Genomic DNA, 26,501 nt, shown 5'->3' on the forward strand with positions numbered 1-26,501 from the left:
GAGCTGTGAGATGGAGCTAGTGCTTAAGCTGTGAACAGAGGACCCAAAATCCTTTTCAGAGAGTCCTAAGGCAAAGGCGGGCTATCCTTTCAGGGTACTCTTAACTCATCTCATATATTCTGATGGGAGCTTGACGGAAACCAGTGACAGTCAGAACAGACCCATTCAATCCAGATAGAAATCAAAAAAGGAGACCGGGTGGGTCTGAATTTAGGAAACGGTCTTCATGATGATCTAACCTAAATGTTTCTATCCATAGGCATATGAAGCTTCCCTTTACTCAGGAGTTAGAAACCCTGGCATATTACGTATGCCAAAGACTCATTCGTTAGTCAGTTTAAGCCTGACCGTGTGCCAAGCACTGTCGTATAGTATTGAACAGAGGAACAGATAATGGAGCTTTCTGGTTTCAGGGAGAACAGATAAATAAGCAAAATAGTGTTACTCTAAAAATGAAACGATATAATAAGGTAGTGAATGCCTGGGGGAAGAGGTAGTACAGTTAGTCAAGAATTCTGCTTGGCCTGGTAAAGTTGAGATGACTATTAGACATCCAAGTGGAAATATCAAGTAAACTCTTGGATATATGAATATGGAGTTTTGGGACAGATCATACCTGAAAACAAATTTAGGAGCTATTGCATTATAGATGTATTCAAACTATGAGATCCCCAGGAAGAATATACAAATGGAAAAAAAGAGAAGGTCCCAATAATTAGAAATCCAGTGAAGAAGCAGCCAGCAAAGAGGGCAGACGGAGCGAGTGACAGAGGTAGGTGTCTGGGAGAGTCACAGAACCCGGAGAAGGAAATGTTTCAACAAGGAGGATCGGCTGGCAGATGCCCGTGGGGTAAGATGAGGCCAGTGAAGAAAGGTCACCCTTGTCAATAGCACTTGCCATACAGGGGAAATGAGCTGACTGGAGTGAGTTGGGCAGCACGTGGGAAGGGGGAGTCAAACTCCTGGCAGCTCATTCAAAGGCTTTGCTTTGAATGGGGAGCATCAAAAGGGGTCAAGGGCCCAGGTTTCTCTTTTTACAATGGACAATATTGAGGCATGTTTTCTCAAGGGCAGGACCCAGTAGAAAGAGGGTGAGATCACAGAGCATAGATGCAAGGGCCAGCAAAGGCTAGAGAGGAGGCGCTTCCTCACTTCCTCCATCTCAGGGGAGGGAAGATGAGGGAGTTCCTTCTTGATCGCTTCTTTTATTTCAGCGGAATTAATTGCAAATCCTTTAGCTGAGAGCGTGGGAGGGAATGGTGAGTAGGAGGTTTGAAGGGTTAAGACAATGAGTGAAATGCTCACTTTCCCATACCAAGAAAGACAGTACACAGTGGCCTGGTGCTGCACCCACTGCATCTCTTCCCGCTGCCTGGGGGTGGTGCCAGGTCTGGCTGCAGTGTCTGTTCCTGCTTCCGCACCCAAAGCTCCTGGCCAGAGCCGACGTGTGAAGGGGGCAAGGAGCAAGTTTCCAAGACCTCAACACTCAGCCCTTCAAAAATGCCTGGGCACGCTGAGTACACACTGCCCACCTCTTCCACACACCTACTGGCCCTTGTCCTTCTCTCCCCTCTTCTTTAAGGCACTGGACAGGTGAGGCAGCTGTGACAAACAGGCTCAAGCCACGTAGGGGCAGAAAAGGCACCTAGTATTTATTCAGGACCTACTGGGTAGCAGGCACTGCATCTCATTTTGGTTTTGCACCAAGTCAATGAGAAAGGTTGAGTGACTTTCTCAAGTCAGGACTCAGACCTCTGACTGTAAAGCCCTGCCCTTCCTAGGACACCACTTGGCCTCCCTCTGGAGAAGGCAGATGTGAGCTTTCTCCCTGACAGCTGCCATCAAAGACCGCCCCCCACCCCTCCCCGTGCCTCTGGTCCTAGTGCTACCTCTGAATTGTCACTTCTATTTCTATGAGTCCTCAGAGCCACTCAGGAAAATGCGGTGAGGCCTCTTATAGGCGTCCTCTTCCCCTCAGGAGCCTGCCAGGCTCCTGTACCTCCTCAGATGAAACAACGGACATGCTGCCCAGCTCGGGCCAGCAGCTCAAAACCACAGGCAAGACATTCATTCCTTTTGTCCACACAGAGGATGTGACCTCACAGAGGATGCCCAGCGAAACTTGGTCTGTCACCACACAGCAGCTCACTGCCCACCTTGTACTTCTGAGCCTGTGCATGTGTCCCCACGACCTGGGATGCCATACCTCTGACCCCCTCTTCTCTGCCCAGCTCCCCTCCCTCCAAAGTCTGGTTGAGTATCTTTTCTTCTTGCAAGCCCTTCTTGGTCATCAGCTGCCCCTCCCTGCTGCAGTCCCCCTCTACCGGGCTCACAGAATCACTCCCTGCTGAAGTATATATCTCATAGCATTCACCATGCTGTCCTGAACCCCGGCTCCTGGAGGAGGGGGTGACTAGGTCTCCCCTTTGTGTCCTCGGCACACAGTGCCTGCTTCCTAGTAAATGCTGGACACACAGTCATTGCACTCCAGGGTGCTGAAGACTCTGGGAAAGAGAGCGGGCTTGATGCAGAGAGAGCAGAGTAGGGATGCTGGTGAGGACCAGGTAGGTTCGTCGGTGTGGGGGGGGTGGGGAAAGTAGAGCTTTAGCCATAGGCTGGGTTAACCTTGAACATCCCACTGGCTTAAAACAACAAAGGTTGGGGGCTTCCCTGGTGGCGCAGTGGTTGAGGGTCCGCCTGCCGATGCAGGGGACACGGGTTTGTGCCCTGGTCCGGGAAGATCCCACATGCCGCGGGGCGGCTGGGCCCGTGAGCCATGACCGCTGAGCCTGCACGTCCGGAGCCCGTGCTCCACAGCGCGAGAGGCCACAGCAGTGAGAGGCCCGCGTACCACAAAAAAATAAAAAAAAATGAAAAGGGTTGATTTCACCAAAGCTACATGTCCCTTGTGGGCCAGCAGGGGAGCTCTGCTCTGTGGTCACTCGAGGACCCAGACTGAGAGGGCAGTCACCACATCTAACAGAATCACACTGTCACAGGGGCTGGGGGGGGAGCATGGTGTCTTGCCTTAGCAATTAAATGCTTTTGGTTAAGAAATCACATGGCCCCGCCTAATCAGAGGGTGTCAAGGAAGTGGAATTCTACTGTATGCCAGGCAGGGGGAAAACTGGGAATCCTGGGTGAAGAACAAGAGGTCTAAGGGACGTTTCTCCTAGTCCTGCTGTCAGACACGGCAGGACAGCATCTCTGGGTCGCACCCAGTAGCCCTGGCTGCTTGCGAGGAGGGGGGTGGGCATCAGTAAGTGTATCTATGTGAGCACAAGGCAGTTCTCAACTGGGCTCCCCGTTCTGGTGTCACTGTACTATGGGTGGGGCTGCCAGAGGAAACCACCAGGTGTGGCCATGGGGAAGTCCCTCCAGCTTTCTATTGAAACATGGAATTTCCTGGCTTTAACCATTTCTTATCCAACTGCCATCTCGGAGCTGACCAGAGCCAGGCAGACCTCTTCAGCCTCCTGGGGAACTTGGTTTGAGGCAGTGAGTCCTGAATGGGCAGTTGACACACCTGCGTTCCAGCCCCAGCAATCTCTGAAGATCACAGACAAATTACCGAAGGTGTATGAGCCTCAGTGCCTTCTGTAAAGCACTTTCCAGTTGCCCGTGCATTTCCAAATATACTGTCCCATGTCACTCACACAACCAATGGTGTCATGTTACCATTCTCATGCCTTGGGTGAGAAGACTGTCTGGCAGGGGTCGTATACTGTGCTCAAGGTCATGCTGGAGGGCAGTGCTTGCTCTTGGACCTCTGCAGGCTCACTGGGAAGATGAGTCAGATCCAACTTCTAGAAGTGGCTGGTCATAGGTCCTGGACCTCCCTGAGACCCCTGGGTGTGGGAAGTTCACTTTCCCAGGCAGCTGTCTACTTGGTTAACTGGAGCAACCTGCTCTGTAGGGGCTGAGTCTGAACTTCCCTGCTCCAGTGAACCATGGCAGGTACAGAAATAGCATCCAGCGGCCCACCACAGCCACTCAGCCTCGGTGCCCGGCCTCTCTGTGGTTCAGACTCTGGGCCTGTTGCCTCCACTTGGGAGCTCAGAGCATCCTCTATCTCCTTCCTGCCGGGGAGTAGTGGCGGCAGCCCAGCTGCCTCTGTCTCTTTAAGAGAGAGAAAGAACGAAATCAGGAAGTGAGAGAACTGAGAGCCGGCAGCGAGCTGAGCTGAGTGTCGGCCTCTGCTCCCAGTTCTCCCAGCTCCCAGGGTGGCACGCGGCCACTTCAACTGGCCCGTCTTCAGGTTCCCGGGGCCCGTGGCCACCAGGATGCTATGGGCGCTGCCCATGAATGACAACAAGCCCTGAAAGCTCGGGGGGCGTCACGCAGTCCCACAAGCCTGCATGCCCCACAGCCGAGATGGGGTGAGTCCATGGGAGGGAGGGCGTTGAATGGAGAAGCCGGGGCGCCAGGCAGCTGCAAGACAGCACTTAGCAGAGTGCCGGGGTGCTGGCCTGTCAGCAGCTGCTCTCCGGGCCGGCCCACGTCCCCTCCCTGTATCTCTCTGCGGCGGCGGCTCCTCCCTACGCCCCCAGAGGTGCCCTGTGCTCCATCTCAGGTGGGCACCCTTGCCAAGGACTGTTTGGAGGCCCATGAGAGGCAAGGAAGGAGTGGCGTAGAGGAGAGCTGCAGTCTACCTACGATGCTCCCTTCCGGAGCTCTGCTTCCCAACACCCGAAGCCAGCCTTCAGCTCTGCCTCTGTACTGTTCTTCTGCCTGGCTTCTTCTCGTGCCTGCCCTCACCTCTCCTGGGGTCCTTCCCACTGGCCCAGGTCCTGGGGGTGGGAGTGGCGAGGAGAGTCTCCTGGAGCTGGGGAATTGGGCTGGAAACCCCCAGCTCTGTGGGAGAGGTTGACAAACAGGAAAGAGTTAAAGGGCTGGGGCCGGGGGCCTTTGACGGAGGCTGAGAATCAAACGGCGCCCAGGGGTGCCTCTCATCCGCCTTCCTCTTTCCGGTGTAGCTCAGCTCCTGGACTTGCCACAGACAGAAAGCATAACACACACTTGCTGGGGAGAGTCTTTGCCTGATCGGGGGCTGCTCAGAGCACAGGGTAAGTGCTTTTAGGTACTGCAGAGCCTGGAGGAGGAGGAAGGTGGGTGGGACGACGGGTTCCTGGCTCCCATCCATCCAACCGCTGCTGTAGGATAGTGAGCCCTTCTGTGCACCAGCTGCTGGGCTGGGAGGCACAGAGCACGCAGACCCGGCCAGATGTGCTGCCCATCAGCTCCTAAGCATAGCCCTGGCAGGGCCAGGCGCAGAGCCCAGGGCATGCCAGCCTGTCTAGGCTCTGCCCTCTATGCCACACTGCCCATTCCTTAGACCTTCGGCTGTGCTCTACCCCAGCACCAGCCCTGGGGAGGATTTTGAAGGTGGTGAAATCTCCCCTGGCTGGGCCCTTGGCCTTGATTTCAGGATGCTCTACCTGGTTTCACAGCCCCAGGCCCGCGGGCTGATTCCTCCTCAGCCTCGGAGGGGAAAAGCTCACCAACTCGTTCCTGCTCAGCTATTACATTGTCTTCATAAAGACTCAGCCCCTCAGCTGCTTCTATAAAATGCAAACACTAATACATCTTCTGAAACTGGAATTGACCTCCGATCTCTCCAAGTGGCCTCCGGCTCAAAGAATTGACCTCCTCAGGATTTCCATTTAAAAAAAACAAACAAAAAAAGATTACAGAGAGAAGGCTCAAAGCTAAGGAACAGCGAGATTCCAGGCATGGTGACCCTAGGATTGACAACCTTTAAGGTGATAGAAGAGGAAGCAGCCCTGTCTAGTTCAGCCTTATTTGAGAGTATTTAAGGGGTGGTGGCCCTTCTTATGTTCCTCCCAGCCATCCCATAAAGACCAGCCATGGCCCTATTCTTCAGAGAAGCACCGAATGTAACTTCTGAGGCTATACTCTCTGCAGCCAACTGCTTTAGAGGAACTGGCCTTTGGAGAGAAGAGGATGAGGGCAGAGATGGGAAACAGAGCTGTAGAGCGGTTTCAGATCCTTCCACAGGCTCCTGAGCTTTTCGATTTGATGGCCTCCTGCCTCTCCCACCCCCTCCACACACACACACACACACACACACACACACACACACACTCATAAGTACACACATACATCCTCACTCACACACACTCACACTCACCCACACGCTCTCTCCACAGCAGCGCTTTCTTCTCCTGAGCAGCTCTGACCTGGCCATGTTAGCTGACGGCAGCAGGAAGTGGTGGGCCCAGGCGAGCAGTGGGGAGGGGCTCCAGGCTCCTGTTGCAATCCTGGAGATTTGTGGTGACGTGGTTGACACTGTCTGACCTGGGGCTCTTGCTTCAAGCACTATTTCTGCTTCCTGGGACAATCCCAGGCCTGGATGCCAAACCCCTAGAACTCGCAGTGCCTGGGAGAAGTGACAGAGAAAGGGGTTTGTCTCCGCAGAACGACCTGTCTGGGGAGGGCGTTGACAGGGACCTGGGGAGTCGGGACAGGTAGAATGCCCTGCAGTGGGACAGGCCCCAGCTGTGGTCTGAGGGCCCAGTGGCTGTGCTTCTTTCTGGAGAAGTTACTTAGCCTTTCTGTGCTTCACACTTCCCCTGCCCCCTTGCCTCTGGAATGGCCACATGGAGCCCTTCATGGGGTGGTCTTTGGCAGGGCTACTTGTCAGGCCACCAGTGTCCACCCCAGGTCAGGGGTGGAATCCTAGACCCCAGGATGTTCTTTTTCTGAGCAGAAGGTGGCCGGCCAGCTGGGAGCAAGAGATGCAGAGCACCGTCAATTACCTGTGGCACACGGATGACCTGCTGGGTCAGGGGGCCACTGCCAGTGTGTACAAGGCCCGAAATAAGGTAGGACGCAGCCCAGCCCACCCCGGCCCCCTCGCAGCCAGGAAGTCGGCCCCCAGTGGGCACGAAGGGTGGTGTGAGCTGGCTGGGCAGGGTTCTCTGACTTTGTTCTGCACCCTCTGAAGTGGAGCAGAGGTGTGGGGATCTGAAGAGGGCTCCTCGGGATGAAGCTTCTGTCGGGCACGGTTGGGGGCTGGAGAGAAAGGGATGAAGACACAAGCCAACATCCAGGGGAGGTGGCAGCAAATCTAGGGACAGCAGAGGTGGGAAGTGGGACTCGTTTGGATTTATCCTGCCTTTATTCTGACGGAGAGCTGCACTAAATACGAGACGCACGGCACTATCTTGTACTTGAGAGCTGAAGCCAGACAGAACGTTGCTGCTAAGGCCAAGGAGTATTAGCTACCACCGTAGTTACTGCCAATAGCGACAGTAGCAGTAACAACAAACCATCCCCTGCAGGGTCCCAGGGGTGCCAAGCTCCTGTCATCTCCCAGTGCTGCGGGACAGGCTGTGCACCCTCTGAGGAGGGGAAGGAGCTGAGGGTGGGAGCCCCCAGCCCCAACCAGGCTGCCTTCGCTCACCCCTGGGGTTAGGCTGGCGGGAGAGGCTGAACGGAGGCCTGGGAGGGGGTGCGCTCCCAGGGCAGGGATGCCATTTATGTTATCCCCCATGGCAGAAATCTGGGGAGCTGGTTGCTGTGAAGGTCTTCAACACGGCCAGCTACCTGCGACCCCGCGAGGTGCAGGTGAGGGAGTTTGAGGTCCTGCGGAAGCTGAACCATCAGAACATCATCAAGCTCTTTGCGGTGGAGGAGACGGTGGGTCCAGTGCTTGGTCAGAGGAAGACGGTCTTGTCCTCGACTCTGACAGGCTGGGAAGGGTCAGGTCACATAATAATAGAGACTTGGGCACATGCTCATCTGCAGGTCGGCCAGAATGTTGGCCAGAGAGGGGTAAAGGGTGCCAGGGGCCTGGGGGCAAAGTAAGGATGGGGAGTGAGGCCTAATCAAAGAAGGCTTCCTGAAAAAGGTGACCTTGGGCTCAGTTTGAGGCCGAAGGAAGGAAGGCCAGCTGGAAGCGGAGACCTAGAGAAATGGGGGCTGTGGGCTCTAGGGTGAGCCACCCCATCCTGAGGAAGGGGAGAAGAAGCGCCCTCCTCCCCAAGCCTCCCTCTGTCCGCTACAGGGGGGCAGCCGGCAGAAGGTGCTGGTGATGGAGTACTGCTCCAGCGGCAGCCTGCTGAGTGTGCTGGAGAGCCCTGAGAACGCCTTTGGGCTGCCCGAGGACGAGTTCCTGGTGGTGCTGCGCTGTGTGGGTAAGCCCCTCCCTGACTCCCACCAGGGACGCCCCTCCCCGCCACAGGCCAGCCACAGACCCAGCTCAGCAGCAGGTGACGCCCAGAGGGGTGTGGCATTTCTGGAACAAGTATCCAAACACAGTAGAACGTTGGAAGCTAAGAGGCTCCCCATTCACAGACCTGGCACAGATGCTAATGAACAGACAGAACCCAAGTGTCTGATTCCTGCTAATCAGCAGTTTAAAACTCCAATTTCAGAATAAAATTTAAAAGAGGTTGTCCACCAATGTTCATAACAGCATTATTCACAATAGCCATGAGGCAAAAACAACCCAAATGTCACAGACAGCTGAATGGATAAACAAAATATGGGATATACGTATGATGGGATACTAGTCAGCCTTAGAAAGGACACATGGATGAACCTGGAAGACATTGTGCTGAGTGAAAAAAGCCAGCCACACAAGGACAACTACTATATGAGTCCTTTTATGTGAGGGACCTAGAGAGGTCAGGTCCATAGAGATAGAAAGTGGAATGTGATTGCCAGAGGCTGGGGTGGGGGGATGGGGAGTGAGTGTTTAATAGGTAGAATTTCTGTCTGGGAAGTTGACAAAGTTCTGGAGGTGGATGGTGGTGATGGTAGCACAACAATGTCAGTGCATTTAATGCCCCTGATGTGTACACTTAAAAATGGTTAAAATGTAAAGTTTATGTTAGGTATATTTTACCGCAATTAACAACAATAATAATAATTTTTAAAAAATGGTAGGGAGGAGAGTGCCCTCCTCTGGGAGACACAGCCACCATTCCTCTCAGTTTCTTAGGGAACCCCAATGGGACCTCGACACCCCACCTCCTTGGGACCCCCATCCTTTGCTCTGTGCCTGTCTCTGTTCTCCTGCTGCTCCTGTGGCCCCGGTGGCCCGTGAGTTGCCACTCTCTGTCTATGTGGATCCTTCCCCCGAGATGAGCCTTGACACTGGGCTGTCCCTGGCCAGAGCCACTAAGCAGCCTTCCCTCTGTCCCAGTGGCCGGCATGAACCACCTGCGGGAGAACGGCATCGTCCACCGAGACATCAAGCCCGGGAACATCATGCGCCTGGTCGGGGAGGAGGGGCAGAGCATCTACAAGCTGACGGACTTTGGGGCAGCCCGGGAGCTGGATGACGACGAGAAGTTCGTCTCGGTCTACGGCACCGAGGAGTACCTGGTGAGCGGGCATGGGGGACCCGCTGCCCGAGCGGAGGGCTTCCCCTGCAGCTGGCTGCCCCTCACCGTGTGACTCTCAGTGCCCCTCCAAGGGGCTCTGTCCAATCTCCCTGTGTCCAGCAGGGTTACCTCTCACCCCCTATCCCCAACCAGAACAATTTGTTCTGTTCTCTAAGGCCGAAAGGCAATGCTGCAGCCTGCCCAGGCCTCCCTGTTCAGTTGAGTCCTTGATAGGATACTCATGGAGGATGGAGCACTGGTGGTCACCTCTTCCCCCAGGGCAGAGGCTGGGGTTGGGGGGAGGGGTGCTTTGGATAAGCACATGCCACACCCATTTCTGAGATGACAAAGGAGATGCATTCTGACGGTTCTGTTTCCTCCTGAAGGTGGGAGAAGGGGGTCTGAGTGGGGTGTGCTCAGGCGCTTGCCCCCTTCCCCCTCCACGACAGCTCTCTGGTTCCCCCTCCTGCAGCACCCTGACATGTATGAGCGGGCGGTGCTTCACAAGCCCCAACAGAAAGCTTTTGGGGTCGCCGTGGATCTCTGGAGCATTGGGGTGACCCTGTACCATGCGGCCACTGGCAGCCTGCCCTTCGTCCCCTTTGGAGGGCCCCGACGCAACAAGGAGATCATGTACGGTGGGCCACCGGGCAGCGGGCGAAGGGGCGGACCCCGGGCCTTCCCTTCTAGTCCCTGCTGTGTCCCCTATTCTGCCTCTGACTCCACGGTCCTCCTGGTCTGCCCCCGACGCAGGCTCCTTTTGGATCCTTGGATATCAGTCCATCAAACAAGAGGCTGAGCCCTGTCCCTTCCTGACGGGAGAACTTAGTTCAGGGCTTCCCTTGAGCACCCCCCTCCATTTGTGGCTCACCACATCTCAACTGAGGCTCCCAGAGCGACTTGGCCAAGGTTGCAGAGCCTGCCAGGGGCAAAGGGGAAGGGCAAGGACCTAGCCTCCTGATCCCAAGTCCCGGCGCCCTCATGGTTTTCTGCTGTCTGATACAGAAGTAGCTGGAGACCCAGAGCAAAAGAGATTTAAAGTGGATTTGCAGGAAGGTCCATGCCCCTTCAGCTCAGGGGTCAAGCTGTGACTTGGATGGGGGCTGTCAGGGTAGCTGGACTTTGGAGGGAGGGGAGGTTGGAATAGTGAGGTGGAGGGGAGGCTACGGGGGCCGAGCGCAGTGCAGGCGCAGGTGTGGAGGCAGGTGGGCACGGATGTGTGGTGAGGGGGCAGAGGAAATGGACAGAGGAGAGCGTGGAGAACTTGACTGGGAGCATCAGGACTGCTAGCCAGACTCTCAGTTGCATTCTCAGGGTGCCTCGGGGCAGCTGGGTGACTTGCCCCAGTGCCCTGAGCCCTCCGGGCTGAGTCCATCACCCCTTGAAGTGTGATGGGCTGGAGGCTCCTGCTGCCTTGGTCCTGTCTCCCCCCAGGTACCGGATCACCACGGAGAAGCCAGCCGGAGCCATCGCAGGCACTCAGAGGCTGGAGAACGGGCCCCTGGAGTGGAGCTACACACTCCCCATCACCTGTCAGCTGTCCATGTGAGTGGGACCCTGCGGGAGGGGCAGACACAGACCCAAGTCTGGGCCGATGTCCTTCTCTCAGCTGAGGCCTGGCCCGGCGGAGCACCCTGTGTGCTGGCAGCTTGGGTACACCACTTTCCCTTTCTAGCCCCAGTTTCTCCATCTGGATGCTGGAAGACCCTTCCAGCTCTTCCTCTGCATCCCACCCCTTGGCCCTGGCCCTTCAGGACATTCTCATGGAAGGCCCCTATTACCTACTTGAGGAGGCCAACTCCGGGCCCCGGCCCCTGACAGTCTGCATGTCCCGGGGGGCAGGGGGCTGCAGAGCCAGCTGGTGCCCATCCTGGCCAACATCCTGGAGGTGGAGCAGGCCAAGTGCTGGGGCTTCGACCAGTTCTTTGCGGAGACCAGTGACATCCTGCAGCGAGTTGTCGTCCACGTCTTCTCCTTGCCGCAGGCCGTCGTGCACCATGTCTACATCCACGCGCACAACACGTGAGTGGGCGCGAGCGAGGGCGGCGCGAGCCTTGTCTCCCCAAGCACAGGGGCGTGTCCTGGGCAGTGCTCTGTGGGCAGTTTAGATTTGGAAGCTTCTGGGTCCAATCTTACTTTGGAAAAATACTAGTTCCACCAAGTTAATGTTAAACAGGCCTCCTTGCTGCTGGACTTGAGAGATTCGGCAAACTTTATAAAGCTGATGCATTATAGATCTCCTGAGGGGTGTGTGTGTGAGTGTGTGTGGGGGGGGGGGGGGGCGTGCATTTCCCCAGTGTATTACTCATGGAATCCTGTATTTCTGGAGCATGCTATGGGACTAGGTGAGTTTTAATGGAAGTGTGGCAGGAAGAGATGTGAAGGCTTCTTGAGTTCTATCCCCACTTTGTCTCCATCCACTATAAGACATGAGCTCTGTCCTTCATCTCCCCGCCCTAGAGAAAAAATCACACAGTCCCTCCCTCTGAAAAGCAGAACCCAAAGTCTTAGCTGGGCTTCAGGTCACCCTGATCCTGTATCCTGCCTGCTGACATGCCCTCCCCTCCCCCTCCCCTCTCTCTGCCTCTGGTGTGTCTAGGATAGCCATCTTTCTGGAGGCCGTGTACAAGCAGACCAACGTGGCCCCCCAGCACCAGGAGTACCTCTTTGAGGGTCACCTCTGTGTCCTCGAGCCCAGCGTCTCAGCACAGCACATCGCCCACACGACAGCAAGCAGCCCCCTGACCCTGTTCAGCATGGTCAGCGAGACCCCCAAGGGGCTGGCCTTCAGGGACCGTGAGTAGGGCCACCCAGGCTTTATCTTTTCTCCTCCTCACATTCTCTTCCAAGGGGCAGGGGTTTATAATCCAGGATACTGATTCATTTTCTTGTGGGTGTTTCTTTGGGTCCCCAGGGTGTAGAAGGCAGATCTGGGTTCTAATTCTGCATACGCCTCTGAAATGCCATGTGACTCGGGCTGGTGGCCTGCCCAACCTGCTTCGCAGCGTCCAAAGATCTGGGAAAGAAACTACAATGGAAACAGGGAGATGTGGATTCAATGTGGTCTCCACAGTCTGTGGTTGGTGGGGAAGCCTCCAATAGTTTGGTTTGGAGGAAGCAGGAGCCTAAGCTGCTGGAGAGAAGAGAAGGTGGTCAGGGGTCCGAGCTTTGTCCTCCACGTTCTAGCAAAAATATCACTCCTTCTCATTTGAATGATGCCTCCTCTTCAGGGTCTCCAAGGCTGGGAGGGGAATTGACCTTGAAACCCCGGAGTGTGAGGGGTGCTTTTAGCCTATTTTCTGCTGTTGAGATGGGGCCTTGGGCATGAGGCTGTAGTTCTCCAGAGTGGACACAAGGGGGCAGTGAGGGACTGCAATTGTAAAGAAGCACATTGAGTGCCTTTAAGGCTTAGAAGGTCGGGGCTCTAGGTGAGTTGGGAAGCTTGAGGTGGCAGATAGGTGGCGAGGGCTGAGTGTGAGCTGGAAATAAGGAATGATGAGCTCAGACCTCATCCGGGGCCGGACAGGCAGCCCCCTCAGACCAGGTCTTTATCTGCAGCTGCTCTGGACATCCCCAAGTTTGTCCCCAAAGTGGACCTGCAGTCAGATTACAACACGGCCAAGGTGAGGGGTTGCCCCCAGGTGGCAGGGAGGGGGTAGTTCATGCAGGGGTTCGGGGTACGGGACCTGACCCTGCCCACCTCTGTGTTTCAGGGTGTGTTGGGTGCCGGCTACCAGGCCCTGCGGCTGGCACAGGCCTTGCTGACAGGACAGGAGCTGATGCTTCGGGGACTGCACTGGTTCGTGTGAGTACCCCCAAGGGCTGGGTGGGGAGGGCAAGGAGGGTGGGCAGGGTAGGACAGGCAGCCCAGACCCCTTCCAACACCGCCCTGGGGCTGTGCCTATGGGCACAGTGCCCTCAGTCCCCTGGGAGAAAGCAGCTCTGACTCAGGCTCCCCTTGGCAGGGAGGTACTCCAGGCCACGTGCAGGCGGACGCTGGAGGTCACGAGGATGGCCCTCCTCTTCCTCAGCAGCAGCCTCGGCACTGAGAGGTGGGTGTTCCATCCAGGGTGGGGGCCGCGGCCGGCATGAGCCCCGCTCAGACCCATCAGCCCTTCCTTCTGTCTGTTCCTCACCCCAATCTTTCCAACAATGCCCCTTGTCCCCTCCCACCCAGAGCTCCCGACTTCCCTGCCATGCTAGAACGGAGAGGACGCTCCCGCCCCATCCCTGCCCCCACCAGCCAGTCCCTCACCTCAGGGGGCCGGACCTGTGAGGGCACTGCCCCGCCAGGTACCGAGGCAGCCTCCCTGCCCCAGGAAGGGGCCTCTGTCCTACCAGTCCCCCCTCTGAAGATTTAAACTGCTCACCTGCACCAGGCCCTGGAGAGGACTCTGGGAGAAGCACTCACACTCACACACGGTCCCCTGGACTTGACAGGATGGAGACCTAGGCGGTCTCATCCTCCACACACCTCCTCCTGCTTCCTCTGGGCCTGAAACTGTCCCCGCCTCCCGGGATCCCCTTCCCCAGTCCTTGGAAATCCACACCCTCCACTCCTCTGACTTGGGCTAATTAGGCGTGGTGGGTTACAGAAAGGGAGAGACTGGGGAGGAGGACATCAAGCTGGAGGGTCTGGAGATAAGCAGGAAGACTCCACCGGCCAGCGCGCTGCTGAGAAGGCGGCAGGGGCTACGGTACAGGTGAGAGGTGGGAGCCCTGTGGCCCAGGGAAGCTGATGGTGGCTGGAGCCTCTCCCGGTGACAGGTGGTGGCAGAAGAGCAGAGACTGTGCCAAACAGGCCCGGTGTCCTACCTGTCACGTCCCACAGCCCTTGTCCTCAGGAAGGTCCTGGGAGTTTCCCAGGAGCAGGGTGACTCACTGCAGACTTGCCCTCCACCTGGCGCTCGGCAGCAGCGACACTGACCGTGGGGTAGACAGGGTGGTGGCCAGGCAGGGAGGAGAGTCTCCAGATGAGCCCCCGGCATGGCTGAGCCACCTTCAAGTGGGGACAGAGAAGAGGGGCTGCAGAGGGCAGGATCCGCCAGCAGCGCTGTGGTGGAGTCCCTCTGAGAAGACATCTGCCCAGGCACAGAGTGGGCTTCCAGGGCTGGATGTGGCCCCAGGCCTGCAGACGGCCCTGGAGGACAGCCCTTCCCCAGCATGTGCGCATGGCAGGACGGTTGGGTAAAGGGAGACGAGAGATGGGCAGACGCAGCCAGGAAGACCCGGAAGAAGGGAGGCTGTCAAGGCCAGAATGTGAGCAAATACCTGGGGTGGGAAGGCCCTATGCAGAGACGTGACTGGAGGGGTGGGGAGGTGCTGCTGAGGTTTGCTGAAGCCACAGTCATAGTGGAGAATGTCCCAGAGTGGAACTGGAGAGGGACAGAGGGAAGGGGAGAGTGCAGGCAGGTCCTAGGGTCCAGAGGAGAGGTTGGACCTTGCTAACATGACCAACAAGGATCTATTCTAGGTTCTTGAGTGAGAAAGAAATATATAGAGAGAGCATCTGGTTGTTTGCCCACCCTCCCTGGGCTGACGAGTGTGAAGAGCGACAGGCTAGCCCCAGGGTTGGAGTCCTGGGGTCTGCTGGCCGCTGTGTCTCCAGTTCTGGCTCCAAGGCCTCCTCCGAGGCGTGGTGGGTGTGGAGAGCTCAGGGTCAGGCTAGTGCCTGCTTTGAGGCCTGTTTCATTCTTCCACGAGGAAGAGCGCTGGGCCGAGGGTCAGAAGGCCCGGCCCAAGCTCTTCATTAACTCACTGTTAGCCTCAGACCATTGTCGCCTTTCCTACCTGGGCCTCTATTTTCTCATTTTCAAAATGAGGGGACTGGATGACCTCGGAGGCCTCCCAGCTCCCATGCGTCGCAATCTCATTCTTTTCTGAACATGCTCAGACCTGTCGGTTCTTCTAAGGTCCGAAGCCACTAGCTCCTCCCACAGCGGAACCTGAATTTTTTTTTTTTTTTTTTTTTTTTTTTTGGTGGTACGCCGTCCTCTCACTGTTGTGGCCTCTCCCATTGCGGAGCGCAGGCTCAGCGGCCATGGCTCACGGGCCCAGCCGCTCCGCGGCATGTGGGAACTTCCCGGACCGGGGCACAAACCCGTGTCCCCTGCATCGGCAGGCGGACTCTCAACCACTGCGCCACCAGGGAAGCCCTACTTGCTGTTTTATAACCTGCTTTTCTCAGCTTATGATCTCTGCCCCCTCTGTGTCAAAACATTCCATCTCCTCTGTAGTACCCATCCATACTCAAATTTGGTAAGCCCCCAAGTGTTCTTTTCTAGCTGTTTTCATCCCAACCAGGATCCAATCCAAGACACACTTGGTGTCTGGTTGTCATGTTCCTCACGTCGATTTTAACCCTTCCCTTGAGGTTCAGCAACGTGGCTGGAGTGCCTGAGATCCAGGAACTGAAGAGGGCCGCAGAGCTGAGGTCCAAGCTGCGGACCGTGAGTGAGGCTGGGGTTGGTGAGGGGCTGTCAGGCGTAGAGTGGGGTGTGGGGAGGCTTCCCATCGGAGCCTCCAGAAGAGGTCCCCACGGGGGTCTACCTTTGTGTCCCGCAGTTGGCTGAGGTCCTCTCCAGATGTTCCCATAACATCACAGAGACCAAGATGACCCTGAGCAACCTGAGCTCTGAGCTGATGAAGAACCGGGATCAGGTACATGCGGACAGAAGGTCTGTGAGATTTTCTTCTTGGTGGGGGGTTTGGGGGGTGCACAGAAGGCCCAGTAGCCTCTTTAGGAGTCAGCCTGCCTTCTCCCTTATCTTGGCAAGGATGCTGGGGCCTGGGGCTAGGGGTAGGGGATCCAGGAATGTACAAGAGCCTCCCATGAGACTGGCCAGAAGGAGAAAAAGATCTGGGGTCCCGCCTCCACCTGGGAGTTAGAGAGTGAATTACAAATATTAGCAGGTGCAATGGTTCTAAATAAAAGAATAATTGAGTTCCCTACCTCTTCTGAACCCTTGCTCTGCGTCAGACCCTCGAATAGGTCCTCCTACTTCTATCATTTAATCCTCAAAACAATAACGATACTACTACTCTTATGCTCCTTTTATAGGTGAGGAAGCTCACTCAGGGAGCTTAGTTTGCCCCGAGACACAAGGCAATAAATGACAAATGCCAGACGTAAGGCTCCAGGTCAGGTCTGCCTACCTCCAAAGCCTACGTGCTTGGCCTGCGCCAGGGATTTTCGAGATCTGAATCCCCAGTCTCCCTTTAAACAGACAGAAAAATCCCCAGCACCCCTGCCCTCACAGCCCGGTGTGTGGAGCCCCTGCCTCCCGCTCTGCTCTGACCTGGACGTGGTCCGGCTCCTGGAACAGCCCCACACCCCCCGCAGTCAGCGCCCTGGCAGATCCGCATGCCCGGTCCTCAGTTCTGAATTCAGAAAGCTCTGAAAACCACAGGGTGTTTCTTCGCTGTTTTGGCTGTAAAACCTGACCTCAACTGACACGAAGCCCTTCCTAGTCTTTATTTATCTCACTTAGGATGAATATTCTTTCAGCTCTCTGAAGACTGAGGGTATGTGATGAGGGAGTACTGCCCCAGACCATGCCCTCTGAGGGAATTCCACAGTATAGTGTATGTATAATGGACCACCTTTCTCAAATCAGAAGATAGTTCTGAATTTGGAATACGTCTGGCTCAAGCCCTTTGGATAAAGACTGGACCTGGGGTCTTGTCCACCCCAGGTTCCAGGAGGGCAGGAGTCTGGGGTCCGCAGGGTCCTGGGAACACGCTTGGGCTGTGCCCCAAGTCCAGCTTCAGAAATAGCTGAGACAGGGTCCTGGGAGGAGCTGCAGGGAAGAAGTGGAGCTAAATAGGCCCGAGGATGAGGGATAACCCCCCACCCACAAACACCCTCAACATCTCAGACAAAGTGTTTGTATCCTGAAAAGGGGAAGGAAGAAACAATAATGACCTTAAACCCCAGGCCAAGAGGGTGGAGAGGTCATATCCCGAATTCCCCTGCCTGCAGGCAGGACCAAAGACCTTGATTCATTCTTGTTTTAAACAAGGGTTGTTGATTCATGATTGAAGTCCCTTCTATGTACCAGGCATTGGGTATTCTCAGAAAGCATGACTTCTGCCCTTGCCAGGTGACAGAAGAGAAGTTCCTATTCTGCTCCCACACGCAGCTGCCACCGCCAGGCTCTCCTGTTTCAGGGTCCAAGGCTCCTTCCCGGAGCCTGTTCTCAAGCCCTGTTGTGTAGCAAAGGCCACTTTCCTGTCGCCTGTCCTGCTTGGCTTCTTCCTGTGTGTGTGTGTGTGTGTGTGTGTGTGTGTGTGTGTGTGAAAGCGAGAAAGAATAAACACAGGAATGAGAGGTGACTGGATGGCTAACCCGAGGGTACCTCAAACAAGTTTAGAAACAGAAGAGTCACTCCCAGATTGGCCCCCAAAACTATGGCAGTGAGGCTCCTGTTGCAGGGAGACAGCTTCCCTCCTCCCACCGCCATCCCTTCCCCTCCCTCACCCTTTACCTGTGCTGTTTGATTCTTCCATCACCTGGTCCCTGTCTCGTGCCCACAGCATCCAGCAGATTCAGTGCTGTTTGGACAAGATGTATCTCATTTACAAACAGTTCAAGAAATCCAGGATGAGGCCAGGTGAGCCACAGGGAGAGCAAAACACTCCTCATGCTCTCCCCTCCCTCCCCCCTTCCTTCCCTTGGGTTAGCTGGTTGTCCCTAACACTCCATCCAGTGGCGCTGCTGGAGGCCCACTACGCGGGTGGCACTCCGTGGTGCCCGGGTGCCACTGGTCTAGGGCAAGGCCGCTGCCTGCTCCCCAGTGAGGGACATGAAGCCTTTCCACCTTTGCCTGTTGCCACATCGGGGCTCAGCTGAGGCCTGGATGCTATAGACGTGGTGGCCTTGAAAGAGACCCCTCACCTTTGCAGGGCCCTTTACAGTTTAAGGAGTGTTTCCCTATCCGTTGTGACTTCGGCTCACTGAAGTGTTAGTCAGGCTTTCCAGAAAAGGGAGGATCGGGAGAAATACCATGGAGTCATGAGTCCAGGCACTTGGCCTGCATTATCTACGGAGCCTCACTAAGACCTTCTGGGCAGGGGCAGCTCATTTACAGGCCCAGGGATGGGAAGCTTCTCGCCCATCATGGGCTAGGGGAGGGTCGAACCCAGGGCTGGGGCTGATGGCAGCGGGGGTTGTGGGGGGAGCCTGGGGAGGCTCCAGGTGACTCTCGGGGTTGCGGAGCTAACACTCCAGGAACCGACCACCGACACTCTCGCCCATCCATGCCCCCCAGCATTTCCTAATGTGCAGGAAATCCATACTTGAGGGCTTGCGCCTGACTGCAAATTCTCTTCTGTCCCTAGGATTATCTAAAAAGCCCTGTCCCATAGGAATACAATGCCAGGCACATTTGTAATTTTAAGTTTGCTAGTAGCCAAAATTTAAAAAGTAGAAAGAAACAGGTGAAATTTATTTGAATAACATATTTGATACAATGCAATATATTCAAGTTGTCATTTCAGCGTGTAATCAATAGAAACAATTATTAAAGAGATACTTTACATTCTCTTTGGTGCTGTCTTCACAATCCCACGTGTGTTTTACACTCATTGGCCATCTCTATTTGGAAGCTCATTTTTTAACAAAATGAAATGTACTCTTACCAAAATAATAAAGCTGTGTTTGATGGGGAAGAAACATTGTACAGTTTTTAAATTTAGTCAAATTCATTCAATTAAAATTAAAAATTCAGGTGAGCAGTCACATTAGCCGTACTGGCCACATTGCAAGTTCTCAGCCGCCACACGACCACCGCATTGGACGTGCAGATTCTAGAAGATGGGAAACTCAGTCCCGCCTCTGGATCTGACCTTGGAGGGGGAGCATCACAGGAGACAGGAGAACTGAGACTCCCATGTTCCCTGAAACCAGGGGGACCTTGGGCTCAAGAAGCTGGCCTAACACCCAGTTGGCCACCTTTGCTGTGATTTTAGGAGACCTTCAGAGGCTCTTCTGCCTCCGTCACTGGGATTCCGTCATCCTGTGACCATGACACTTCTGAGCGCCTCCCATGTGCTAGGCACAGTCCGATGGGCTTTGCATGTTCTTAATTTATTTAATGCTCTAGACACTGTTACCCTCCCCGTTTTATAGATGAGGAAACTGAGACACAGGAAGGTTAAGTAACCCAAGCAACCTAGGTCCAGGTGCTTTAAACCACCCCACTTTACAGCCTCAAAAAGAGTTTGATTTGTACTGGTTTGCAAGAGTCCTTTATTAAAGTTAAAAATGAACCGGGAAGAATAACACTTAACCGCCAACACTTGGGGTGTGGAAAGATGCCATTCTGGAAAATGCTCCATCGTTTTCAGGGCACTTTCTCACTTTACCCTCACACCCATCCTGTGTGTTACATGTGATGAATGAGGCAAAAATCACTTGCCTATAGCCTCCCGCTAAGAGGAGGCAGAGCTGGGCCTCATCCCAGATCAGTCGCTTGGACTTCATAAGTCAGCTGGCTGAGCGCAGGGCCCAGGACCAAGAGGCCAGGGAGGTGATTCTGCTATCAGGGGAGTGGTGGGGGCAGGCAGCAAGGTGAATCTCCTCCTCACTTCGTCTTGGCCTTCAGAGGCCATTCCCCTGAAGCCCAGGAGGGGGCAGCATCTCCCTAGCGCAGAGAGCATCAGGAAGCTGCCAAGGTAGTGGAAACTTCAGCCCTACTGGCAAAAGTTCTCCTTCTGGCAGAAGTGGCTGGGCTGAAAAGCGGAGGTCGAGGGTGGTGGCCTGGCTTATCCAGCGCATTGCTGCAGAGCCCAGGTGGCTCTGCCTGCAGCCTGAGTATTCAGGGATGGGGTCAGTAGGCTGTAGGCATCAGCCACGCTGGGAAGGGGATTGGATGAGGGGTCAGGGCTGACCACACATCCTTCAAGCCCCGTCTCATCCACCACTGTCCACCTGAAGTGTTCCCCGAGCACCCATCCCTCCACTCCCTACCTCCACTCCCTCCACTGCGGGCTTGCCTGGCCCAGGTGGACCCCTACCTGGTCATAATGCAGTGTCTTGGGTGCTTGTTTCCCTCCGTTTGTCCTTCCTGGTTCCGCTGGGCTGTGAGCTCCGTGGAGCAGGGCCCAGGCTGCTGCCTTCGCTTTGCAGTTGTTGCCAACCCTTGCGCCATTCGGTTCTGTTGACTGCTTGAATAGGTGACCTTGGCCCTGTCTGTTTCCTTCAGGGCTTGGCTACAACGAGGAGCAGATTCACAAGCTGGATAAGTGAGTGCCTGTCCCCCTGGCAGGCGGGTGAGCAGGAGGGTGGGCATCACCAGGGCAGAGCGAGTCTTTGTGCCAGACAAGAGGTGGTAAAGGGCCCTGAGCCCAGGCCACAGCTGGGCAGGAGGAAAGGGGCTGACTGCCTCTGGGGAAGGTTGTCTGGGGCCAGGGGAGGGTGGTTTCTCAGCAGCAGTCGTGATGGAACTGGACTGACTTCTGCTATGAACACGATTGTTTGAAGAATTTCCTTCCTTAGGTGTCCTCGCTGACTTACCACCTACTACTTTCTACTTCTGGCCTCTGCCTGGACTCTCCTTTGGGCTTCCCTCTGCTTCTCTGTCTCCTGGACACTCTATTCTTCCAGGAAGTCCTCCATGATTTTATGCTTTTTTGGAGACTCACTCCCCCAGTTCTGCCCCCACCCCTGACTCCACACACACACACACACACACACACACACACACACACTCGACCATCTCTCCTTTCCTCTGGGGGCTGAGCTCAAGAGCGTGTGTGTTCCCTGAGGTCCACTGTCCTTCTCCCACATCCCTCTGTTGGAGTTGCTTTGTGCCAGCCACTCTGCTCGCCATGATGCACATTAAGTGGGATGGGCGCCTTGGGAGAGGCGGCCCTGCTGTGGAGCCAGGGGCTGGACATTTGGGTGATGAAGACCCAGGGGTGCTAGGTTTGTGCTCAGGTGGCTCTGGCTTCTCATCTCTGTGCCTCTGTTTCTGTCTTTTCAGGGTGAATTTTAGTCATTTAGCCAAAAGGCTCCTGCAGGTGTTCCAGGAGGAGCGTGTGCAGAAGTACCAGGCATCCCTGGTCACGCATGGCAAGAGAATGAGGTAACATTGGCCCTCACTCTTGAACTCATGGTCCCCAGGGCCCTCCTGGCCTGGCCCTTCCTGGCTTCAGACAGCCCTGGGCTTTGCAGAGCCCCGACTGAGAGGGAGGTGGTAGTAAAGAACAAAAGCGAAAAAAAAAAAAAAGGGGGGGTGGTTTTTTGGCCCCGGGTGGACCAGGTAGGATGCTGGGTGATTTCTATACATTAACTCATTTAATCCCGCAATGTCTACCCTATGCAGTGGATACTATCACCCCATTTCACAGATGAGGAAACTGAGGCTCAGAGAACAGGTTGCTTCCTTAATACGACACCGCTAGTAAATAGCAGACCCAGGACTGGCACATGGGTATGACTGCCTCTAAAATCTAGATTCTTTCCATGTCCCAGGTGGTTGTGTTCAGAAGCCCCCTCTCTGGGGAAAACACAAGATCCCTCTGGGATGAGGACAAGTGGCCTGGGAAGCAGGGGCAGGCAGAGGCCCTTATGTAGAACCCCCCTTGCACACTGTCCCTTATAGGAGTTTTGGCTTCTGCCTCTCAGACAAGCGCCTTCCCCCTTCCCCTCCTGAGACAAGAGGACAGTTTCCCAGGTGCTGCTGGTTCTGTGGCCCACGTGACCTGTGGGCTTATTATGGGGCTGAGACTCAGACACTCACCTACCCTTACATTAAAATACCGTTTCCATCTCCCCCAGCCAAGCCACCCCAAATTCTGACTTAATTGGTCTGGAGTAGGGCTTGGATGGCAGTATTTAAATGCTCCTTGTGTGATTCTAATGTGTAACCAGAGCTGAGGATCGACCACTGGTCGAACCCCTCCAGGACTTGGTGTATGTTTTGTGCCGTGGGGCAGTGTTCTTCCTCTCTCCCTCCACTTAGAGAGAGAAGAGAATTCATAACAGAGTCTTCACTTTGATCTGCTCTGGAAATGGGAACGTGGGCAGTTCCCGTTTTAAGTGTGCCAGTGCAGGCGGTCCCTGCCTCTCCAGAGCCCGAGCCGGGCCCTTGCTCACCCTCGCCGGCTTGTGTGGCCCGGCCTGACACAGGTGTATTCGCAGCTCCCACTGTGGTTCCGCCAGGACCCTCACTAGCCCCGGTCAGAGTGCTCATCAGCATCCTTACCTGGGACAGGTGAGGGCTGAGGGCACCGCTGGAAGGGCAGAGGCAGCGAGGGAGGCCAGTGCCTGGCACCCACCAGCTCCAGCCTCTGCCGGCTGGAAAACCTCTCCTCCGTGTCTGTGTGGTGACCGAACTGCTGGGGGGGCCCCGGTGAGAGTGAGTAGGCCAGGCTCTGACATTTCTCTGCTCTCTTGAGGGTGGTGCATGAGACCAGGAACCACCTGCGCCTGGTGGGCTGCTCCGTGGCCGCCTGTAACACAGAAGCCCAGGGAGCCCAGGAGAGCCTCAGCAAGGTGGGGAGCTTCGGGGCCCCGGGGCTGCTGAGGAGAACTGGACCAGTCGGGCACCTGGAGGGCATCCGGGCCATTCCCCTGCCTCGGGGCAGAGCTGCCCTTGACCAAGTCCAAACACTCTGGTGTGGATGGGAGGTCTCTGATCCACCAGTGTGGACGGCAGTTCCTAGTGTTCTCAGACTGAAGGCCACTCGCTGCAAGGGCAGAGGCTCCAAAATGCTGAGACATCTCCCTCTCTGCCCTGTGCAGCCTGGGAGGCTCACTGAGGGGGGCGATATGAACGCTCCTTGTCTTCTGATCCGCTCTCCTAGAAGAGACCAACTCAGGCCGCTCTGAGAAGCCACTTGCTTTGCCATCAGGGACAGAGAAGGGCTGTTCTTCAAGGAGCAAGGCCCACATGCTCTTCCCCAGCCCCTAGCACAGGGCACATTCTTTCCGAGATGGTGCTGGGCTGCCCCCACCCCTTCTCTGCAGCTCCTGGCTCCAACTGTGTCATGACAGGTGCAGGTCAGACACAAACAGGAGCTTGGCAGTCTGCACCCCTAAACACAAGCGCACACAGTGATGGTGCTTGTGCCAGCTGTGCTCCCAGGATGAGAAGGAGGGGCTTGTGGGAAATTCCTGACACTCCAGGGATGCGGGCTGGGGGCCATTGTATCACGGATTTCTTACCCCTCCCCACACCTCCGCTGCCCTCCACACATGAGCTGGCTTATCCTTTCTGACTAACGTGTGGTTCTTTCAGATCCTTGACTGGCTATCTCACCAGCTCCTGCAGGACAGAACAAAGGGGGCTCAGGCCTCACCACCCACTACAGCTCCTTATCCTAGCCCTGCACTAAAGGACCTGGTTCTCCAGTAAGTGCCAGAGAGAGGGGTGTGTGCTTGTGTGTGTGTGTGTGTGTGTGTGTGTGTGTGTGTGTGTGTGTGTTAGGGGCTTCGCCTCTTGCCAGGCCCGGGAGGCAGGAATGAGGCTCGGTGGGGCTGTGGAGGAAGGGGGGCCTCCCTGGAAGGTGTCTGGGCAGAGCGACTTGGGCCTTAGCCACCGCCGCCTCTCTTGCCTCTGCCTTGGACAGCATGCAAGAGCTCTGCAAGGAGATGAAGGTGCTGGCGTCTGACCTCCAGGACAACAACCGCGTCATCGAAGGGTGAGACCCCGCTGTGCGGGCAGTGGGGAGGCTGGGCCCTCAGACTGCCCTCGCCCCTGGGGCACAGGCCCCGTGCATCCCCGAGCAGGCTTGATGACGGGGGCCCATATTCCAGTCACAGCAGAGCCTTGTGCACAGGTGAGTCGGTGTCCTCACCAGGTGTAGGCTTTCACCGTAGTCTGGAGGATATGCGCCTCGGTGCAGTCAGAGATGGGGGCTGGGAGGCACGTGGATTTGCGGCTGTGTCCAGCTCTCTGTGAACATGGACTCTGCCTCACGCCCCATGCAAACCGGCTCCTGTCACCTTTACGACCATCCTCAGAATGGTGATGAACCAGGAAACGCAGCACAGAGCTGGGGAGAACTGCGCAGGGCTGCAGGCCCAGTGTTAGAGACTCTGCATCATCACCTGATCGAGTCCCTTCCTTGAGGGGCAGGGGGGAGTGGGCAGGTACTGGGGAAGATGCTGGCGGATGCAGCAGGGCTCAGCCTTTTGGCTTTTGTACACCAGTAAAATTCACAAAAGAAAACTGGAAAATAACAGAGTGACCAACTTCTCACATTACCCAGTAAGCAGAATTGAAAGGGAAAAATCCATGCCATCTAGAAGTCCCCCTTTATAAGGTGCATTTTAACACCAAAGAGAAGGAAGAATACAATCTCAGAATCAAGGATGGTCCTCGCCCTGAAAGTCAGCCCTGTTTACACATATATACGCTCACGCGTGCGTGCACGCACCTCCCACGTCCTCCCCATCATCCTTATGTCTGTCACTTCCCCGTTTGGGAACCAGTGGCACGGTGGAAAGAGTCTGCAGAGATTCCAACGGGGTTTGACCCTGACTCTGCTTCTTACAAACTGTGTGACCCTGGGAGGTTTGTTTGGCTCTGAGCTGAAAAATAGGCATAGTGATTCCTACCTCATTGTGTTAATGCAGGGATTAAACAGGATGAGATATGCAATGTGCTGGGGTGGGGAGGGTGCCCAGAAGGGGGACTCACCAAATGGTAGGTGTTCCCCAGAGGTCACGCCAGTCTGGGGTGCCAGAATTGGGGCCAGGAGGTAGGGAAGCCAGGAGCAGAGCTCACGGTTGTTCCTGGAGTTTCAGAGGGTCCTTGGGTTGAGGACATCCCACGTTCCATTCCAGCACGGGGAGAACCCATCCTCTTAAATGTCTGCAAAGAGGAAATTTGACAGCTTCTTAGAAAAACTTTCCAAATTAGCCCTCAGGGGCAGGAAGTTATAATTTTAGTGCTGACATAAATTTCTCTCGCTGTGATATGTAGTCTATTTACAGATAGCTCAAAATTTTATTTTAGTGAATTTTTGCTTCCTTGTTCAGAGCTGTAACCAAAGAGCCTAAAGAAACAATCTGAATTCCTTTTCCCCTCCTCTTAACCCTTGGCTGCATTGGAGTCACCAAGGGAGCTTTTAAAAGTACAGATGCCTAGGTCTTGTCCCCAGAGACTCTAGGTGCGGCTTGGATTTGGGGATTTTTATAAGCTTTCCAGATGATTCTAACGTGTAGTCAGGGATGGGAACCAGAGAGTTCCTGTCGGTGGACACAGATGCTACAAGAGGAGAGCTGAGGATTCGAATGGCTTGGTGTTCTGGAAGTTGATTGTGTTGGGCCCTGGAGTATGGTCGGCAGGCTTCTCTACCTGGGCGGAAGTTAACCTGAGCCTCTCTTTACAGGTTAAGTAGGGTCCCATCGGCTCCTGACATCTGAACTCTGGGGGGTGCACGAGGAATCCTGAAGCATTAGAATCGTTCAGACACTGCTCTCCTGCCTGCACTGGGGGACCCAACACAGGACGATACCTGGTCACATCTCATCAGCCTACCTCTCTCCTGCCTGACGGCCAGGAGATTTTGCCAGCATTACCTTCCACTGCCTCTCTTCGGGAAGCAGCACAGCAGGACGTGGGGCACCAGGCCATCTCTGGATCCTGGCCCCACTGCCCAGGCTGACCTTTGAATCTTACGTGGAATCAGGTACAGCTCCTCTGTTGCCCTGGCCTGTATAGCTGAACCTGGCCGGGCTGTGGGGACAAGAGGCTCCGAAAGCCGCTCCCTCCCACCCCCTCTGGTTTACGGGGCTTTACTCCTCAGGGAACAGAAGAGGAGGCCTCCTGGGGTCAAACGACCTCATCTCAGTCTTCCTTCCTCTTAAGGTGTTCTACACTGAACACACAGCCCTCTCCCTGCTCCCACGATATCTGAGGGTTACCACACGTGGCCCCAGGCATGACAGAGCCCAAGTTCCCTTCTCCTCTGGTCTGGCTGAGCCTAAGGCTGAGAAAGCACGTGGTCGAGGCCGGATGCCAGTGTCTCAGGGACCCTTTCCCCTGTCCCTCTGAGGCACCACCGGGTTCTGGGCTTTGTAGCCAGCAGTGTCAACAGTAGCCGTGCCAATTAGCACAGGCCCGTAAGTCCAGAGCCCTGAGGAAATCAAGGCCCGCATCTTCAAGAAGTGAAATAAACTTGACATTCCTTTCTGTT

General features: G+C 55.5%; 1 protein-coding gene across 15 annotated transcripts; it reads left to right on the plus strand.

Moving 5' to 3' along the window:
• Window positions 1-4,149: 4,149 nt before the first annotated feature.
• Window positions 4,150-26,501, plus strand: IKBKE (inhibitor of nuclear factor kappa B kinase subunit epsilon). 15 transcript variants are annotated; one of them, XR_012330841.1, is made up of 24 exons: window positions 4,153-4,379; window positions 6,731-6,845; window positions 7,522-7,662; window positions 8,030-8,159; window positions 9,173-9,354; window positions 9,826-9,986; window positions 10,788-10,898; window positions 11,196-11,375; window positions 11,953-12,149; window positions 12,268-12,432; window positions 12,912-12,976; window positions 13,067-13,158; window positions 13,319-13,405; window positions 13,949-14,056; window positions 15,727-15,802; window positions 15,918-16,030; window positions 17,889-17,965; window positions 20,558-20,597; window positions 21,338-21,439; window positions 22,755-22,851; window positions 23,597-23,709; window positions 23,928-23,999; window positions 25,695-25,994; window positions 26,174-26,501. XR_012330841.1 is itself a non-coding variant. In XM_033852671.2 (24 exons), the coding sequence occupies exons 3-24, from the start codon at window positions 6,759-6,761 to the stop codon at window positions 25,726-25,728; spliced, it is 2,430 nt and encodes an 809-aa protein (XP_033708562.1). In that variant the 5' UTR covers window positions 4,153-4,379; window positions 4,977-5,066; window positions 6,731-6,758; the 3' UTR covers window positions 25,729-26,501. The 15 variants fall into 15 exon arrangements, 10 of the variants coding, with proteins under 10 accessions (XP_033708568.1, XP_073658579.1, XP_033708566.1 ...); XM_033852671.2 differs by adding an exon at window positions 4,977-5,066 and having other exon boundaries at window positions 25,695-26,501; XM_033852670.2 differs by having other exon boundaries at window positions 25,695-26,501.

The sequence above is a fragment of the Tursiops truncatus genome, chromosome 1 (genome assembly GCF_011762595.2).
Source record: "Tursiops truncatus isolate mTurTru1 chromosome 1, mTurTru1.mat.Y, whole genome shotgun sequence".
Lineage (NCBI taxonomy): Eukaryota > Metazoa > Chordata > Mammalia > Artiodactyla > Delphinidae > Tursiops > Tursiops truncatus.

What these genes read in the sequence shown, in the direction of transcription:
- IKBKE (XM_033852670.2), top strand. Translation starts at nt 4,306, where the DNA reads ATGACAACAAGCCCTGAAAGCTCGGGGGGCGTCACGCAGTCCCACAAG. An exon ending in ATCACCTGTCAGCTGTCCAT is followed by an intron (nt 10,899 to 11,195) that starts GTGAGTGGGACC and finishes CCCGGGGGGCAG; the next exon opens with GGGGCTGCAGAGCCAGCTGG. An exon ending in CTAAAGGACCTGGTTCTCCA is followed by an intron (nt 23,710 to 23,927) that starts GTAAGTGCCAGA and finishes TGCCTTGGACAG; the next exon opens with CATGCAAGAGCTCTGCAAGG.